This window comes from Siphateles boraxobius, unplaced genomic scaffold (assembly GCF_051911475.1).
Source record: "Siphateles boraxobius isolate OS27281-9 unplaced genomic scaffold, OSU_SipBor_1 130, whole genome shotgun sequence".
Classification (NCBI taxonomy): Eukaryota; Metazoa; Chordata; class Actinopteri; order Cypriniformes; family Leuciscidae; genus Siphateles; species Siphateles boraxobius.
In genome coordinates, this window is record NW_027508734.1 from 28,836,577 (window position 1) to 28,855,641 (window position 19,065).

General features: G+C 38.0%; 1 protein-coding gene across 11 annotated transcripts in view; it reads left to right on the top strand.

The window, feature by feature from the left end:
• dgkza (diacylglycerol kinase, zeta a) overlaps window positions 1-19,065 on the top strand; it is a 114,025-nt gene that overhangs the window by 7,168 nt on the left and 87,792 nt on the right. For 2 of the 11 annotated variants that reach the window (XM_077229150.1, XM_077229151.1), the window contains exon 1: window positions 8,545-8,773. The exons of 5 other annotated variants lie outside the window; for them this stretch is intronic. In XM_077229150.1, coding sequence (XP_077085265.1) covers window positions 8,712-8,773 — 62 coding nt within the window. In that variant the 5' untranslated portion in view covers window positions 8,545-8,711. Of the gene's footprint in view, window positions 1-8,544; window positions 8,774-14,381; window positions 15,061-19,065 lie in introns of those variants that run through there. 4 more of the 11 variants (XM_077229147.1, XM_077229149.1, XM_077229148.1 and 1 more) reach the window with 3 other exon arrangements.

Genomic DNA, 19,065 nt, shown 5'->3' on the forward strand with positions numbered 1-19,065 from the left:
TACACACTGCAGCTTAATACGGTTGTCACTCCTTGTCTGTTTTGTACAGTGATTGACAACAGCATTTTACATCTGGATTAACTCCAAAAAATCCAAAGTGAATTACATTAAATGTTTCTAGAACAAACAAGTTATTGTTACATTTAGTCCTTGCAATGCATACAGCCTTCAAATGACTTACAGTTGTCTTTTAGATATTAGGATTTTTTTCTAAAAATAGCTCAATAACTAAGACGTATGTATATAAAGTTTAGTCAGACAGTGCAACTTGATTGGGCTGGTTATATTTAGACTTGGTGGTTTCTGCAACAGCGTTTTAGACAAACACTTTTTTACAGGGTAGGTGCGGTATGAATGGGCATGAGGTTTCTGATAATAGTATTATTACGTGTTGAATAATGTGGTAAATTTAGATCTCTTGATGCAGAATGTAGCCCTGGTAAAGCAGACAACTCCTTTGGAAAAAATCAATGCACTACATAGCAAACAGAGTCCATGCAGGGCCATCAGCGCCCCACCCCCCTACTTCATCAAAGACAAATCTGATACAGACATGAGTGACTCTTCCTTAACCATATCACCATCTCCTTCATCTTAATCAGGCCTGGTAGGCTTAAAGCCCATTAATCATAATTCTAATGTAGGTCTGGTGGTTTTAATGTCATTAGGCTGCTTCAGTGGGCCAGCTGGTTATTGGTATTAAAGGACCAGCTGGTGTTGTGTCATCTGTATAGAGACAGATCTGCTCAGTTTCCGTGTACATCTTGAAAACAAGGTCTGAGCCATCTGACAGACTTGCTGGACTGTGTCCCATGCCACTAAGATTTGATTCGCTACAATAAATAATGTAATATAGTGTTCAGCTCATCTATCATGCAACCTAAGCATTCAGGTACAACTAATGTTAAAACATCTAAATTAAAGAAGTTCTGTAACAAATGTAACTATTGCAATTTGCTCATTGTTACTGTTAGTTAATGCATTGATTAAAATTAATTAATGGGACTTATAGACCTTATGTAGCCCCGCCCCTTTTCAGCGCTGCGCTCGTTGTCTTTTGACTTCCGGTCTGTATTTTCACAGCGATCTTGCATAGGTATGAATGAACTGCTCGTAAAAAAATTCCCGGTCGACATTTGTTAAGAAATCTGCTTTACAATGCTTATGATAAACATTACAATGCTCATGATAACTTTTGTTAACTCTACAATAAGTAAATCCACTTCACCAGCTAATTACTCCTGGACAGTGATGCCATAGAAATAGAAGTAGAAAACGGAAGTTCAAAGACAATATTCTAAAGATGACGGCGCCCACGTTTCTCTGGTGCATAAGGTCTATATTACGGGGCTGTTGGATGATTGAATCTGATTGGTTTACGAATGTTCTAAGGTGTGCAATTATTTTCAGAGAAATACACAGCTAAAGTAGTTCCAGCCATGTCTTGACCGCATTACAGTTCCATATCACTTCGCCTAATGATTTCAGTTATTTCAAAGGGCTTTACAGCCTACAACAGCAAAAGAGACAAAACCCACAACAACAAAGCAGATAAAAATAGTAAACGATAGGATAAAAACAAGTGTCCCATATGTTGTGTGTGTATTTGACCGTTCAAGGCGGTAAAAATAACTCTGTTCAATACTCACTCGCTCTATGAGCAGCGGCTTCATGTGTTTGCGTTTCTCAGACAGCGCTTAGAAAATAGGGATGCACTGAAATAAAAATTCTGGGCCAAAACCTTAAATTCTGAATACACTTGTCCGAAATAGCGAAAACGAAATCGAAAATTTATATGAATATTAGAGTTTTTAATGAAATTCAATAATTTTTTTGATACTGAATTTAAATAAAAATATTATAACCACACTTTTAGTGAAAGTGACACTAAAATTGGATGGAAAATAACAATATATTATTCTTTATTCAGTACTATGCCACAGAATCAGATTAACAGATACATTTTTTTGGTCAATTCTCCAAATAATGTTTAGTCTTACAAAGCTATTATCAGAGCACATGAGCAGCGTTGCCCAGCACGGCTTATACCACACCATGTTACAGCACATTAGGGTTACAAACGGAAACAAGTTTACTACTACACAGAAATTTTATATTGCCGCATTGTTTGAGCGGACTTTGCTTTTTCGACGAGCATGAGCGGTACATGGGTGGACCAGGTGGTGGGTACATGGGTGGTGATGGGCAGGGCGGGGCGGCATATATTTTCGGCCTTTTTCTCTTTCAACCAAAAACTGAATATGCCATTTTCAGTCAATAATTTTCGGCAACTGAAATTTCAGTGCATTCCCATTCTCCACTCAGAAACCATCTTTCAGACAGCTTGTACTTATATTGAAATGAGCTCTCTTTCTCTGCTTATTGCGCTTCAACAATGCTTAAAAATGCATGCTAATAATAAGCTATCATGACTGGTCAGCATGTCAACGTCGATAGAGACGGTAGTCCAAAATCTCTACTGGTCGACAAATGTCTACCGGTATATCGGTAGACATAATACTTAATACACACTTAGAGGACGCTCACCCAGGTTTTTTACTTTATAGCAAACAAACAAATCACAGATATTATACAAAAAAGGTTTTATTCTGGCTTCATGAAACATACCTCAAACATATCCACTTACATTTTTTGTATTAATTGCCTTTCTTTTTCCAGAGCAAGTAGAGGAAAAAAGTATTGAATCACTGTGTTGAGAAAAAAATTGTGGAATCATCAAAAAAACTACAACAACAACAATGGACTTCACTAATGAAAAACAATATTCCCCATCAAGCTGGTTTTAACTTTCTTAAAACTATAGCTGTCTAAAAATAGCTGTTGACTAATCAGCTTTGCAGGATGGAGCCTTATCATGGACCAGTATTTTTAATATCCACCATGTTCCAAGTTTCAATTGGATTTAGATCCAGACTGTTTACTGGCCATGTGGCTCAGTTCTGTGCCTTTCCTGAAGAAAATGCTTTTTGTTCTGTGGGAAGATGCATCATCATCCTGAAAATGATTTCATCACCATCAAAGCTATTTTCAATCGATGGAATGAGAAAAGTGTCCAAATTTTCAGTGTATACCTGTGAATTTACTGCTGTGGTCCTTAACCTGACATGCAACCTCATATTATAAATCAGGTAGGAGGGAAATTTTTATTGTTTTCTTCAGGCAGTCATCTTATACGTTTCATTGAAATGTCACCTGACAAAAGTTCCAGCATCATCTCCTTGCTAATGCAGATTTACTATTCTTCACTGAATATAATCATCCACACTACTGTACATGATTGCTTCTCTTTAGCCCTCTGTAACTTTGTTTTCTTCTGTTTAAGTGTTAGTACTAGTTTTCATTAGGCTTTTCTATATGTAAATCCCATTTCATTTAGCTGGTTTCTTACAGTTCTGTCACAAACATTGGCTCCTGTTTCTGTCCATTATTTCTTCATTTGTTTTGTTGAACATTTTCTATTTTATAGGCATATTGCTTTAAGATGTTCTGGACTGATGCTTTGACATCTATTCAATTATTCAATTATCTATCAATTATTTCCTCAACACTGAGTGATTCCATACTTTTTTCCACTGCATGTTCTGGAAAAAGACAGGCCATTAATAAAATAAATAAATAAGTGGATTTGTTTGAGGTATGTTTCATTAAGCCAGAATGTTAAGCTAAGCTATTGGACAAACCTTTTTTGTGTCATATCTGTGATTTTAGTTTTTTTGCTATAAAGTAAAAAATCTGAGTGAACATCCTCTATGTGTGATGTAGACAGTAATTGCAGGCAAATTTGCATGGTGCGTGCAGCTTGCTCTTGTAGTAGCCTCATTTTTGTAGCCGCTCTTCAGACGGAAACTCTCATACGTCTTAAAAGGCTGGATGAAGTTGGTTGTTTTGGTGTTATCTCTTGGCAAGCTTTGTTTCGACAGCATTGCTACAAGAGCTTCACTCTGCAAATCCCAGGAAATGTTCCTGCCTCTTTTATACTCTACCATCTCTTAAGTCTCTCTCACACACTTCTGTTTCTCTGAGCTTTACAGAATCTGTCTACTGTAACACGAGTGTGAGATGGGCAAAAATAATATTCTCACCATATGCATGTTCTGCTGAAAAGAACTGGAAACAGAGTCGATTCAAAAAGAGATTTAAATTAGAGGTCGTATTGACAGTGGTATGATGCTTGGGATGGGGGAAACGGGTATCAATGGGGAAAAAAGCCTAAAGAAAAGAGATAAGAATTTTTTTCAATGTCATATGGATTATTTCTTGCAGAGAACAAAAATCAAGAGCCTCAATAAAGCTGTCCGATGGAAACTCATTTGTGACCCAATAATAAAACAAATAAACACAGATTTCCACAGATAATGTCAGTGGAGATTATTTTAGTCGTCAGATTAGTGATCATGGCACTCAGTCTGCATTCGATCGTCTCTGGCAGTCATCTGTGTGGGTTTGAGGGTTGCTCCTGAGGATAATGCTGCAGCCACAGACAGTAAGGAAGTGGGCGTTTGTTAATTGAGTCTCTCTTATTCTTTTTATTCCTCCCCCGTCTTTCCTTTATTCCCTCCTCCTTCCTCTGTATAACCCCCTGTCTATCTTCATCTTTCTCATCCTCCATCCATCTCTCATTATTGTCACACTGTTTCTCTCTGAATCTGTCTACAGACAAGCATCAGATAATTTATGCTATTTCAGTTTATCACATTTTTCTTTGCTAAACCCTCATACCCCTGGTATGATATTTTATTTAAAATAGATATATGCCACGTCAGTCTCTTTTGTTATTTTTATGTCAGAAATATTCTGATCATTATTTTCAATGTAACGCAATCAGGTAATACTACTGTCACGTTCTGAGTGGCTGTAATGAAGTGTGCGGCGATAGAGAAATACTAGAGCAATCTTTATACTCAGGAGTATACAGTAACACAACCTCAAACATGAACGATAAGCTAACCGACAAAGAACTAAAGTGACCAGAGTAAATATGCAGGGGATAGTCAGGAATTAAATAAGATACAGCTGATGATAATCACAGAAACATGGATATAATCAGTAACCAAGGAAAACGAAATTAAATAGAGCAGGGAAACAGGTAACCAAATAAGAGTCCATAACATAACAACTACCAGGATGAGATTGTTTATTAGTTAATGTTAAAATGTTATCTAATAACTTACATATGCGTGAACGTGTTAGTAATAATAACAAATATATATATTTCTAAGGGCTTATCCCAATAATGTAAAAGACAAATTGGGGTGGTGTAATTTAAAATAAATACAAATAATTAAACTAAAGATTATTAATCTGCTGCAAATGTTGTGTGTATGTGGTGATCTATATATTTTCTGGTAAATATTATCAGTTTATGATAGACAAGTTCCATTTTATGAAAAGGTTATGAGGCCATTATACAGTGCTACGAGACATTATACATATACATTATATATCTATTTTTTAAATATTTTGATGTGTATGTGAGTGTGTATGACTTTCTGTGTGTGTTTGCTCTTAGAGTGAGCTATAGAGGGTCCCAGCTGTACTGAAGGGTTTGTGTAATGGCTGTAGATTGGAGTGTATTGTGAGTGAGTCAGTGCACCATGTAGGTGCTGATTTAACAGGAGTTCTCCTCCCACAGTCGGAGCCATCACAAAAACAGCTCCTTTCCTCTAACAGCACTAACAGATTTCTTCCCTAACTTTTGACATTAGATGGTTTTAAAGTGAGCGAGACAATGTTGAACACACCAGGTTCAGATCTCACAGCACCATTTTGTGGCTAAGTCAGTACTCGAGTTAGGTTGTGCCGTTTTATAAGTCCTGTTCATTAGTTTGTGTCTGCAAGTGTTCTTAAGGGATCAAGTAGATGTTCTTGAGAGAGAAAGCAGCTGTTTTGATGTCAGAAAACCTAATCCTAAACCATTCCCTACTGCATGTGTGAAAGAAAGAGAGCTGGAACAAATGCGTTCACAGACACATACGGAAAGGACATCACTCAGTGACTGACTGGGTAGAGACTGTGACTGAGTGAAAATTAATTATTCAAGCCTTTTCTGTACAACACAGATTACAAACACCACTGTGTGTGTGAGAGAGAGAGAGCGATATTTGAGTAGATGTGAAGTGTGTGTGCGCGCTCAGTGTTTGCACTGGAACAGAGTGAGGAGTGGGCACAGCGTGGCTCAGTGCATCTTTAGACACACTCTGTATTACCAGGACAAATTGTTTGTAGTTCCCTCTATATTTTTCTCCTAAACACATTTTTCCTGTGCACATTTAGTTTGTCATGTTTTATTAGAAACACACTATTTCCTCCAATTAAATATTGTGGTCACAGTATCACGTCGTCATGAAAATGCTGAAAGCAAGCTAATGAAAGCCAATCACCCGGCCTTTACGGTTACCTAGTTAATCGATGCTTTAGCTGATAAGCAGTCACTACAGTGACAGACACCATGGTACCTTTGGCCTTGATCTCTCTCATGACTTCATGGGCTGGAACACGATGTCCAAAACGCTTAGCAATGAGAGATGCTGCAGACGCCGCCACCTCACAAACACACTGAAATGGCAGCAGGCTTTCTGATAAGCCAAACCACACAGAATCTGCATCTGCAGAATGAAGTTGTGCACATAAAATAGTTTGGCAGACTTGACTTCCAAGAAGAGTGTAGTACTATGAGCTCCATGTGACAAATTTGACCATATTTAAATCATTCCATCTAGGTTGCTCATAATTGACGGTTTTAAGTGTGCCGGTGGGCCGAGCTGCTCTTTATGTGAAGGTTCAAAATGAGCGAACAGGATGTCACTGAACCCCAGAGGGCTTTCTCTAGGTTTCCTTGTATATGCAGGGTTTTCAGGAATAGTTCAGAAAAAAATATTCAGTGGTGCAGAAAACGCCAATGCAATCGTGGAATCCAGTCATAAAAATGAAATGTACTGTATAATGCTGAATATGGATGAATAAATCAAATGTTAGGGCTGAATACTTAATCAAATCGCAATAGTGTCAAAGTATCAGTGAATATTTAAACACAAAAAGAACGTTTTAAATGCTTGTCTCCATGTGAATGAGGGGCGCAGTTTCGTCCACTACAAATACTCAAGATGCTCATGGTTTTTCAGCTTTTGTTGGCTCAGTATATGAGGACATGAACTTAATCTCTAGATCTGAGTTCACTTAATGAGCATTTTGCCATTTTACTAGATAAAAACTATACCGTCATATCACAGACCCTCAGAGGTCTTCACTACAGTTAGTTAGTTAGTTAGTTCAAGTTTATTGTCATATGCATATTAGTACAGAGTTTAATTTACAACCTGCCAAAATAAAAGTTTGGTTTGACTTGAAGAAATTGACTGAAATGTATTGTAGAATGTAGGAGGCTTTTTTTTGTCATTTTCTTTCACACCACTAGAGGGCACATAAGGTATTAATATTGTAAAGTCGACACAGAGTTGTGTGCAAAGAAGGTAAAACAAACTTTTTTGACCGCGATGACTCAAATGATTTTTTTTGTAAAGTGCATGAAATAGCTGCTGCTTTTTATTTTTCTTAGTTGTTGTTCTTCAAAAAACTTTTTTTGTAGTCACCCAGGTTTGGAACCACAGGATCAAGAGATGCAAAGCTAGGATAAGAGAGATTACAGAGCCATCAGTAAAGAAGAGCACATTCTCCCCCTAGTGTGGAGAGAGGAGACTTACAGGAACTTTCTATACCTTTCTATCCTATTCTTTTATATCTTAGAGTAATCATTTTAGAGTTTAATGAGTTTCAGCAATCTGGTGAAGGTAACACAATCTTCAGACCCAATGATCTGCAGAGAGACAATGAGAGGAAAAATAGAAATTCAGCGATGACTCATTATGAAAACATAATTCACATGTGTAATTGATTTCATATTGACAAATGTTTTTAATTTTGTGATTTGTTACGGTATATTTTGGATGGTATACTTTAGATCCATCAGTGAATTTTTTTTTTTTTTTTAGATGATGATGACAAAACCATAAATATTTAAGTATATTACAGTTTTTGTCAAAATGAACAAAATTCACATCTCTAATATAAATAGAGAATGTAAAAAACACAATGAAAATGGACAACAATATTTGTTTTATAAAATATCTTAAGACATGTATCTGTGGGTGTGAATTTAAATGTGGTTAGAACTGAGAGGAGGCTGACAAATGAATAGGCCTAACAGTACTGTCTGTTCTTCATCATTTGTTTATTATTTGAGCTTGTGTTCTCATGCGCAGAAAGAAATATAAAAGTTCAAGATCATCAGCCACTTTCCTCTGTAGGAAACGGGGCGAGCCGCCTGCCTCTGTCTGTGTGTGTGTTTGGGGCTCTCCTTTAACACTACTAAAAATAGTTTCCTACAGGACCCTGTTCTCAGTGTGAGTGTGTGCCTGCGGTAGCTCATATCCTATTTGAGGCTGATTCTTTTACCAGAACCAAGTTTTACCTCTGACCCATCTCTCGTTCTCTGTCTTAAAACACATGCAACACTAACACAAACATACACTCACATAAGGAAGTGTCACAACAGGAAGTAGGGGGTGTTGGGGAAGAAAGATTTAGCTCAGTGAGGCACAGGTTGTGAGGGTCAGTTGTTGTCTACACTAGCTGAGTGCATGAGAGTAAGTTGATTCAATCTGGCAATCTGGCAGGCCGAAAGAGAGAGAGAAATGTGGGCTCACAGGGGGAAATGGGTCTTGCCCCCCACCCCTCCGTCTCAACCTCCCCACAGGTAAGACTGAACTACACCTGCAACTTTTGATGTCCCATGCTACTTGTGCCAGCTCATTTAGATGTAAGAATGAAGCTCTGCACATAAAGACATTGCAACATACAGATCTGAATCCAACTGCAAGATCTGGCAGTAAGAACACTTTCACTACATCGGAATATGCCTGCTTTTTATCTGAAAAACATTATTCATAGTATTTGAAAACGGGTGAAAAGAATCAGTGACCTCCCTATAGAGTGCACACTTTACTATCCTGAGGCCACAGTATGCATATATTGTACATCAAAATGGGGATTGGGGGGGGGGGGCATTTGGCAAAGTGGGGACATTTAATATTCAATAATATTATTGATCTGCCTTACTTAAGGTGGACGTTGACTCAATTTTCTTTTAGAAACAAACTCTGTTATATTATTTTCATGTTATCACTGTGAAGCTGCTTTGATACAATCTGTATTGTAAAAAGCGCTATATAAATAAAGGTGACTTGACTTGACTTGACAAATACTACCCATATTCATACTGTATAGTTCTTTTTTTTTAACAGATGTAGTATATTCTAGACAGTATGTGATTTCGGAGACAGCATCTGTAGCTTCTTGTATGCAGCTGCGTGTGTGTATGAACTTCTGTAAATGTGGTAGCAGACATACAGTAACTGTATTTAACTGTGCAGCTTAAAGTAATACTATCTGTGAATCTGCTGTGCTGTCAGCACAAGCAGAAGTTTATTAAAGGGGTGGTAAAATGCTCTTTTCACAAGATGTAAAATAAGTCTTTGATGTCCACAGAGTATGTATGTGAAGTTTTAGCTCAAAATGTTAAAATTGTTACTTTTTAAGGCTGAGCAAAAACGCACCATTTTTGTGTGTCCCTTTAAATGCAAATGAGCTGCTGCAGCGTTCCTAGCAGGCGTATAGCACTGCTGACTTCAGTAACCCGGACGATGAGCCTGCGTTATCTGTTTTGAGCGGTTGTTATCTGGGAATAACTTACCGCTAGGTGGCGCTACTGACCAAACAGAATCAAGTATTCCACAAAGTTGTGTAATAAAATAAAATATCTCCCTTTGTTTTGAACTTTGAGCTTCGTAACTTTGCAGATGTTGTTTATGCTCAAACAGCAATATTACACACTAACTAAAGTTAGAAAAGCGAAATCATAATCAACCACCCCTTTAAATAAGCCATTTTAGTGACTAATATGCTGCTTTTTTCCAGTAAGCGGTGTTCTGAAACGTTACATAAATGCAGGTTAAGAATATTTACATTTCACATTTATGCTTTTACCCAAAGCATTGCATTGAATTACATAGCATTTTATAAATCACGCACACGAGTTGAGCACCTGACACTGACATTCCCATTGCTAGCGTCATAAAATGCATGTAAATGTTATTGCCGCTTTTGCTTCTCATTCAGCATTCTCGCAATAACCAGCATTCTGGTGTGCATGTAAACATATCTGGCTTCTGTTTAAGGCTTATAGCTGGTTGTTTTGTTTCCTTGAAAGTTTTAGTCCAGATGCGGTTATCACCAAACCTGCATATGGAAACCTTCTGTGACCACCATCTCTTATCTTAGAATCTAGAGAGAGAGAGAGAGAGAGAGAGAGAGAGAGAGAGAGAGAGAGAGAGAGAGCGAGAGAGATATATTAAGCATGTAAGGAGATTACACAGTTTAATAATATTTCCATTTGTTGTATTTATTGTGGGAACACAGTATCTGGTCCTAGTTCAGATGATGCTCAAAATAACCACAGTCACTTTCACAGTATTATGACTTGTGTAAGTGTGACCTAAGTAAATACATATACTGTATAAAGCAGTGGTTTTAAAGTATTGTAAGAGAAATGCCTGCACGCATGCAGTTGCTCAATATAACCACAAGGTGGAAACCAAAATCATAATTCCCATAGAAATTGTTTTAGACTCAAGACTGTAAAAAGGATAAGTCGATGCTTGAAAAAAGATACTTTACGTGAGTGTGTCCTGCTGTGGTGAGTATGGATTGATTTGAGGTTGAAAAATTTCTTCCTGCTGTTTCTGGTGCTGAATCCAGGTTACTTGTTACTCCTACACAGTTTTCTACCTACTGATCTTTTCAGATGTCCCATTTTCACCTCCTTTCTCCTTTCCTCCCTCTATATATCCTCCTTTAGCTCTCTCTCTCTCTCCCTCTCTCTCTCTCTCTCTCTCTCTCTCTCTCTCTCTCTCTCTCTCTCTCTCTCTCTCTCTCTCTCTCTCTCTCTCTCTCTCTCTCTCTCTCTCTCTCTCTCTCTCTCTCTCTCTCTCTCTCTCTCACAAGCACACACACATATTGCTAACAGAAGAATAGCAGGAAACAATATCTGGTTTGTGGTCCAACCGTAATTGTGAACGACTCCCATTTTAGTGACATCATTTCCTTCCTTCACAGGAAGTCTGTAGTGAGTGTGAACAGGAGGTATAGTGGAGATTAATCATTCTGCTGTCTTATTGTGTTGACATGTTTATAGTACACACACTCACACACTATGACCTAATTAGAATACTTCCCTTCTAGTTCTGTCCTCAACAGTCTTATTTTAGTATCATAGAGATTCTATGTTTTCATTTGAACTTAAAGGTATAATATGTAAGATTTTTGTAATAAAATATCCAAAAATCACTTGCACAGTCTGACATTTTTCCTGCAGTTGTGTACTTACAATATCCCAAAAGTTCCCAAAGATTTTTAATTTCAGAGAAATTCCAATTTTAAATAATGGCTCGTCCTTGGTCATTGTCCACTGTCAATGACGTAACATCCACGTTATCCCTGGTTTCCGGTAGTACTGCCATAGTAACCATGGCGTTACGTCTAGCGGCACGCTCATGCTATTTTTGTTTCGTTCAAACATAATGGACCATGGCAAGCAGACTTTGGGACAAAAGGAAAACTAAAACAAGGATCAATATCAGCGTGGCATTTTCGAGATGCCAAAAGCTCCACGTCCGTGACAAACTTCGACTTGACAGAGACGCCGCTCTTGCATGTACTTTATTAGACAGGTGATCAAATGGACATAAAACTAATCGATATTATACAGCTCAACATGATGAAATGTTAGAATATGATCAGTCTATGTTATTCTAATGTTGATCTAGCTTACTGTTTGTCTCATACAGCCAACAAACACATAGAATAACATTATAACTCAAATGCAGTTTATTGTGATAGTTTAGACCAAGTGAAACAGCGCTGCGTTACCTCACAAGTTTCATTCGTCTAATAAACTGACCTGTGTTAGTCAGCACTTATGGGTAGTTCGGTAAAATGAAATGTCCTCATTCCTTTATATCCGCGGGACTCGCGTGTGGCGCTGATATTTGTCTCTCATTAGCAATCGCGACCTGCTTCATACCACAGTCATGTTAAAAACATTAATCTACTCACTCACCCATAAACATTATTAGATCCATCGGCTTGACGACAAGTTCCATAATTCCGCTTGTGCGTCATCAAACTACGCCTTTGTTATTGTAAGAGGTTAGCGACCCCTAGCGGTGAAAAAAATTACATATTGTAGCTTTAAATGTAAGTTTTAGTAACTTTGTTGTTTTTTATTTTTTATTTAATATGTCCGTATAGTTTTGTCAAGTTAAACTGGCTGGTGATGCTTATGAAATTTTGAAATAATTATCATATCAATAGAATCATAATTAGTATGTATGATGTATTTATTAATCAAAATAGTATTTTGTTTGAAATGTTTATTTTTTTTTTTTAAATGAGCCATACGCAGGTTTTGTTAATTACAGAGGTCACGACGAGTTTGCTAGGGGGTTCGGGGGCATGCCTCTTTTGTTAACATTAGTTAATAAAAGTGCAACTGTTCATTGCTAGTTCATGCTAGCTCAGGTCCATTATATAATATTAACAGATACAACTTTTGATTTTAATAAAGCATTAGTAAATGGTAAATGTTGATATTAACATCAACTAAGATTAACAAATGATTTAGAAGTAGGCCTATTCATGTTAACTAAAGAATTAACTAATGAAAACTTATTGTAAATGTTACAGAAAAATAATAAAGAATCAGGACATTTTCAATCAGTAGCCAATTTTAATTTCAGTATTTGGCGCTGTGACGAACATCAAAGCGAATACTAAAATATGAATGGCTGTTTGAAATATTTAAATGGTGTTCAGAAACAAAGTAGCACAGCTGCTGTGTTTACGGGGTTGCCGGGTAACGGCTGCATTCCTGCTGTTCCATTAGCTCCATCTACTGTCAGACAGTGAATGTTATGTTCATTTTCATTCAGCGTTTCTTCTTCACTTGTTTCATTGTCGTGCACTCTCATCCGTGTTGGGCTTGTTTCAGAGTGCGCATGCACATTTATTATTAATCTTATGCCTTATGAACAGATTCATTAATGTTTCTTATCTCGTCACGATGACCGTTATGAATGGCAATGAATCACGTAAATTATAACCTACATTTTCACTTAAAAATTAAACAAATAAACAAAACTTAAATAATCCTGTTGGTCATTTAGCATTTCTGTAAAACAGCTGGCAAATATTAAATGTTGACTTTATCTCGCACTTCATGACCGTTTACTGAAGTGTTTCGCTGGAATTGCTTCTGCAAACATAAAGCCCCGCCTACTTTAATTTGATTGGCCATGTCAAACATCTTGCCTTTGACAAGCGCTGTTAGACCGAAGGACATGACAGTTCAGATGAGAAGGTTGGTTATCTTGGCGCTGGGCAATATCCATGCAGCACCAAAGTAGAGTAAATATTAGACAATTATTTCACAACCTTTATTATACACACCTCGGAAAAATACAGAGGTCCGGACCTCAATGGTGGGTACAGACCTGTTTTTATGGTTTTAGTTTTAGTTAACTATAATAACCATTGTCCACAATATGACAGTGGAGGAAATATGTAACTGTAAAAGATGTAAAAGAAAACCCTTCAACCGATGATAAGAGGCATACTCACATGCCTCTAACACACACATACAAGGATTTGACAGAAATCAATAACCCAAAAACCTGAGGCGATCTTTCTTTCTATCTTTTTCTTAATCAAACTGCATTTATCCACTAGAAGATCCTCATACCTGTTCTCCTGTTACAAGTGTGCTTGCACAGCCACAAACTCATTGTTCTCTCTCTCTCTCTCTCTCTGTGTGTGTGTGTGTGTGTGTGTGTGTGTGTGTGTGTGTGTGTGTGTGTGTGTGTGTGTGTGTGTGTGTGTGTGTGTGTGTGTGTGTGTGTGTGTGTGTGTGTGTGTGTGTGTGTGTGTAGTTTTACATAGTTTCATACGCTTCTGTGACCTCAGTTACACCTTTTATCATTAGCCAGTTCTATACAGAGATTATTTTCAAATAACCCCTCAAACTCAAGGCAGCCGTTTGTCCGTAAGTGATATTTGTGAACAAAACTAGATGGACTACTGATCTGATCTGCAAACTGTGAGCTGCTTTTTCCATTGTCAGAGATCACATTTTGTTCTAAAGCCTCTATCAGAGAGAGAAAGACATAGGTTGTGAGATAGATGTAAGGTTGAAAACAATCAGGCACCTGGAGGGGCAGCTACATTTGGGGTCCTACGAATGAGTCTCTTCTGAGTTTGACACTTCCTGGTGTGGTGCAATGTTTGTGAGTGCAACCGGCAGCTAGAGCGTGTGTGTATGTGCCTGCATAGACGCGTGTGTGAGTGCAAGAGACAGCCACTGTGGGAGGAGAGAAAGACATGAAGAGAGAACTGAAGGAATACTCTTTGCTTTATGGCTCTGCTTAGACCGGGACTGTAAGAACTTCCTGAGAGAGAGAGAGAGAGACAGAGAGGGAGGAAGGAAAGAGAGGAGGAGGAGGGGGGAGGAATGTTGGGGTTTGCTTATAGGATTAAGTGTCTTGAAGGCGGATGGGAAGCGGATCACACGTGGAAGTCTGCAAGGATCTGGAGCACTGAGTGCTGTTTGCGTTGTCCTCCCTCTCTTTCTGAGAGGCAGAGAGCAGGATGGTGCGACCCTTCTCCAAGTTTTTCTCGTCATGAGGACTCTCTGACTGCATGACTTTGGGATTGGTTACGATTGTTTGATTGACGGCTAAGGCTCCTGATGGAGCAGGAGCTAGGAGCAGGTTCGCAGGACAGGGAAGAGGTCACAACCTCTCTGGCCTCCACGTCCGCTTCTTCATCCAATTCTGACCTCCCGTCCAACCCCTTGGCTGAGGGTGAAAGAGTCGCGGTGGGTCGCCGGCACAGCAGCAGGACTTTTTCAGGGTTACGGCTGTTTGGAAGGAGGTGAGTCGAACTTGCACCTGATGAGTGCAATCTGAGCTCACTGTAGTGCACTTATGTATGTCTATATGTAGATGTAAAGAAAGATTGTGTATTTATGAGAACTTGCAGAGAGTGTGTGTGTGTGTGTTTGTGTGCGGGTGCTCAAGTTTCCATTCAATGTTTCCATCTCAAACCTGAGCCCTGTAATGTGTATTTGCAGTAACAACATGTCTGTAACGCAGTGCATGTTACCTAACCAGAATGTGGCTGTGTTTGCTTACTGTTTGTGTTGTGTTGTGTTCAGGTTGGGCTTAGTTCTTGTTAGGCTGTATTCGATTATCAATTAATCGCATCTGTGCACTGTTCAAGAAAAACATACGTCAGTCACTTTATTTTACAGTAGTGTATAAGCATTTCTATGAACAAAACAAATCTGGAAAGGATTGGAGGACACAGAGTTAGCTACTGTTGGAAAAGTGCACAACCCAAGTTGTTCTAAACATGAGAAATCATCATATTTAGAGCCTCAAAAAAAAATTCTACTTGTAACACAATACACAAATATTTTTTTATGAGAGCAGTAACAGGGACCATTGGAGTATATGATCAGATGATCCATTGAATTTGTGTTCCTCCCATGTACCAGTTAACATTTTGTATGTGCTTTTGTTTTTCTGAATTATCATTTATAATTTAGTGATTTTAACTGCTATGGTAAGCAATCAGTTTGAAAATGTATTTGCACATAGCTTATAGGGATACATTTGTCATATTTGTTTTCATTTTCTATTTTTACAGCATTGCAGCTTACAGCTCAGGTATTGATTTATGTTTTGTATAATACTAAAATATTTTAATTTGAGCTATATATCATTGTGCATTACTTTAATATGCAAGCAACAATGGATAATTTACCTCAGATGTTGAAAATCTTGATTTCTTTTACTGGTATGGACAGACAAATTGCATTGTGTCTGGTTAGGACACTGTTAGGTTGGCCACCCACCCAAAGTGTTTCTCTGCCTTCAGCCCCAAAACGCTGGCCTTCAGCACCCTGCCCTGTGACCCTACACAGGACAAGCTGTTCTGAGAATAGCTTAAAGGATGGATGAATGGGTTTGGGTTTGTCTTGAGTTGTCAACCTTGGGTTAGTCATCTTCTATTTTTAATCTGGTTCTTCCTATCTATCAAACGGTTTCAAAGAGCAAACAGAACATGATGGACTGAATACTGAACGAGGGAGAGAGGGAGAGGTGGATGGTTGGATATGCAAACTCATCCCATCCTACCCTCGTACCCATGACATGTACATAAAGAGATCACAGAGTTATTAGTTATGTCATCGAGTGTGGCAGAATGGGAGGATTTGCTCTGCTAAAATGGTGCACGTTAATGTCAGCTCTATAAGGAAGTCTATGAAAGAAGTCTTTTCAGCATGACAACATTTATATCACCTCTATTACCTCTCGTCTTCTCAGCTCTGCATGTGTTCCCACTGATGAGACCGCTCCTGCTGTGTGTGTTAGTGTGTTGAGCTTAATGATTGATGCATGAAGATGATCAGAGATGTGAGAAGAGGATGTCAATCAGACTGAATTATTAACTTTCACTGGTAGAGCTTGATTTCTCTGGGATAACTTTATTCTCAGACAGATCACAGTAATAATAATGATTAGAGCGACTGGCGATGTTGTGTGTGTGGTTGAAATAAGCGCGTCTCAACTGTGTGGTGTGTGAGAGATTTACACTGAAGAAATATCAAATCAATCTCTCTCTCTCTCTCTCTCTCTCTCTCTCTCTCTCTCTCTCTCTCTCTCTCTCTCTCTCTCTCTCTCTCTCTCTCTCTCTCTCTCTCTCTCTCTCTCTCTCTCTCTCTCTCTCTCTCTCTCTCTCTCTCTCTCTATGTTTACTCTGTCATTTTGAATGTTTACATTTCCAAGCCTTTGTAAGTAGTCTCAGACAGGGTTAGTTTTGAAACTCCTCCCACTGTTTGTTTGTTTTTGTTTACTTTTCTGTTGAATTCTCAATTAAGTTTACATTGAGAGTCTCTGTGACATCAGAGATGACGTTAAGCACAATGAGAGCAATTGTTTAAATACTTTAACCTTAGTGAACTTTAGGGCATGATGGGATATTTCTGATCATATCCTGGAACTCTCTGTGTCACCATGGCAACCCTATGTCAGGCTGGAAGAACTCAGCGGAGATGCATTCATCATGTGAGACTCCAGATATCTGGGTCATCTCCACATATAACTCTGTGTGACAAAAAAGCCATGGGAACGTTTGACAATACTGACTCATGTACTGTATGTGTCAATGTCTGATGTCCTCTGAGTCTGATCATACTTTCATAAGTGTGTGTGTATTAAATTTTTTAAAGAGGCAATTCACTTCCAATTAGCTTGCTGCTGCCCCCAAATTCGGTCTTAGCTAGCTACTGTATATAATGAACGAAAACCTGAATCCCATTTCTCATAACATTTATATATAGTATTTATAGCTATGCACACGCTGTAGTTAAATTTACATTTTCAATTAACCTTTTTCTGCTTAATCCTGTTCTGTACACACAGATTTCAGTCATTTATGGGAGTGACAACTGCGTTCTACAACTGAATTAACAACCACTTTTACAAAAACCTCCATGCAGTCTGTACGAAACCAAACTGAACAACTAGTTGTTAATAATGTATATAAATTCACATTAGAAATGGCTTTTGTATGCACAAGAAAAAGCCTCGAATCATTTGTGTTGCCAGATCTTGCTAGAAAAAAACAGCAAACAAGAACAAGCCCATAATAAACCTAGATAAATCCAAATGCCTTATATTGCTATTAATGGGGCCAAGCACAAAAAGGCATGAGTCATACAAGGATGACTGGGAGCATCAGACCAACACCAACAATGAGTAATAAAATATATATTTTTATTATTTTTGGTCAAAACGGCTGAAAAATGATAAATACAATCACTAGTAATATGATTTAATTGCTTATCACTTTTGCGCTGTTACAAATTGGTCAGTGGGAGGTGACAAAGAAACATACAATATGCCAAAGCATTGCAGAGTTACAGCCTCAAAATCAGTTTGAAAAAGCTTTTTTGCCAATTTTGGTGAAAATTGAACCAACGGTCTAGTTTTGACCAAATATGGTTTAAGGAATGACTCAAGGAATCTATCAAGACTTGTTTCATTAAAATAGGCACAATTATTAAAAAGCTATTAGCATTTTTTAAAATTTCATTTACATTTTTGACTGTTACTGTTTCAAATTTTTGAGTACCTTAAGGACATGGTCCCAATGACTCAAGCCGGGTTTCGTAGTGATATGCTAATTTGTTCGTAAAGTATATATAATTTTACTTAAATTCAAAATGGCCGATACAATTGGGTATCGTTCAACTGAATCAAAAGAGACCATTTTTATGACTTTTGGGCAAACCGCCCATTTATTTAGAGACTCGTGATGAAGCTTCCTCTATCTGTGATCCAAATTTCATAATTTTATTTCGCAAGCTGTTCTATGGACTGCCATAAACTCAATAGCGGATAATAAGAATACTAACAGATACAATAGTTGTCTATGCACCTTCAGTGCTTGGCCCCTAAATATCACATCCCGTACAGGTCTGCCCAATTTAATAACTCCCTAAACTTGATTGCTTTATGAGCCAAACACAAACAACAAGCCCAAAGACGCTTATAATAAGTGGACATGACAACACTGAAAAAGAGTGCTCTGCAAAGCAGCCTTTAAAACATAAACAAAACATGACACCTCTGTGGACCAAATTGTCTAACATAATGAGTCTTTGGTGCATGGCTTTATTATTATTTTGGTTAAAAACAGTGGATTGCAAACACGTTAGATGCCAGAACATTGCTATTGTTACAACGTTGTCAATCATCACAGTTTCGTGAGCGAGTCATGTTCCGTACACACACGGAACAATCATTTAGGGCTCTCACTCCTGTATTTAAAGGTGGCTGTCACTCCAAAAATTTTGCGGTGTGTACATGA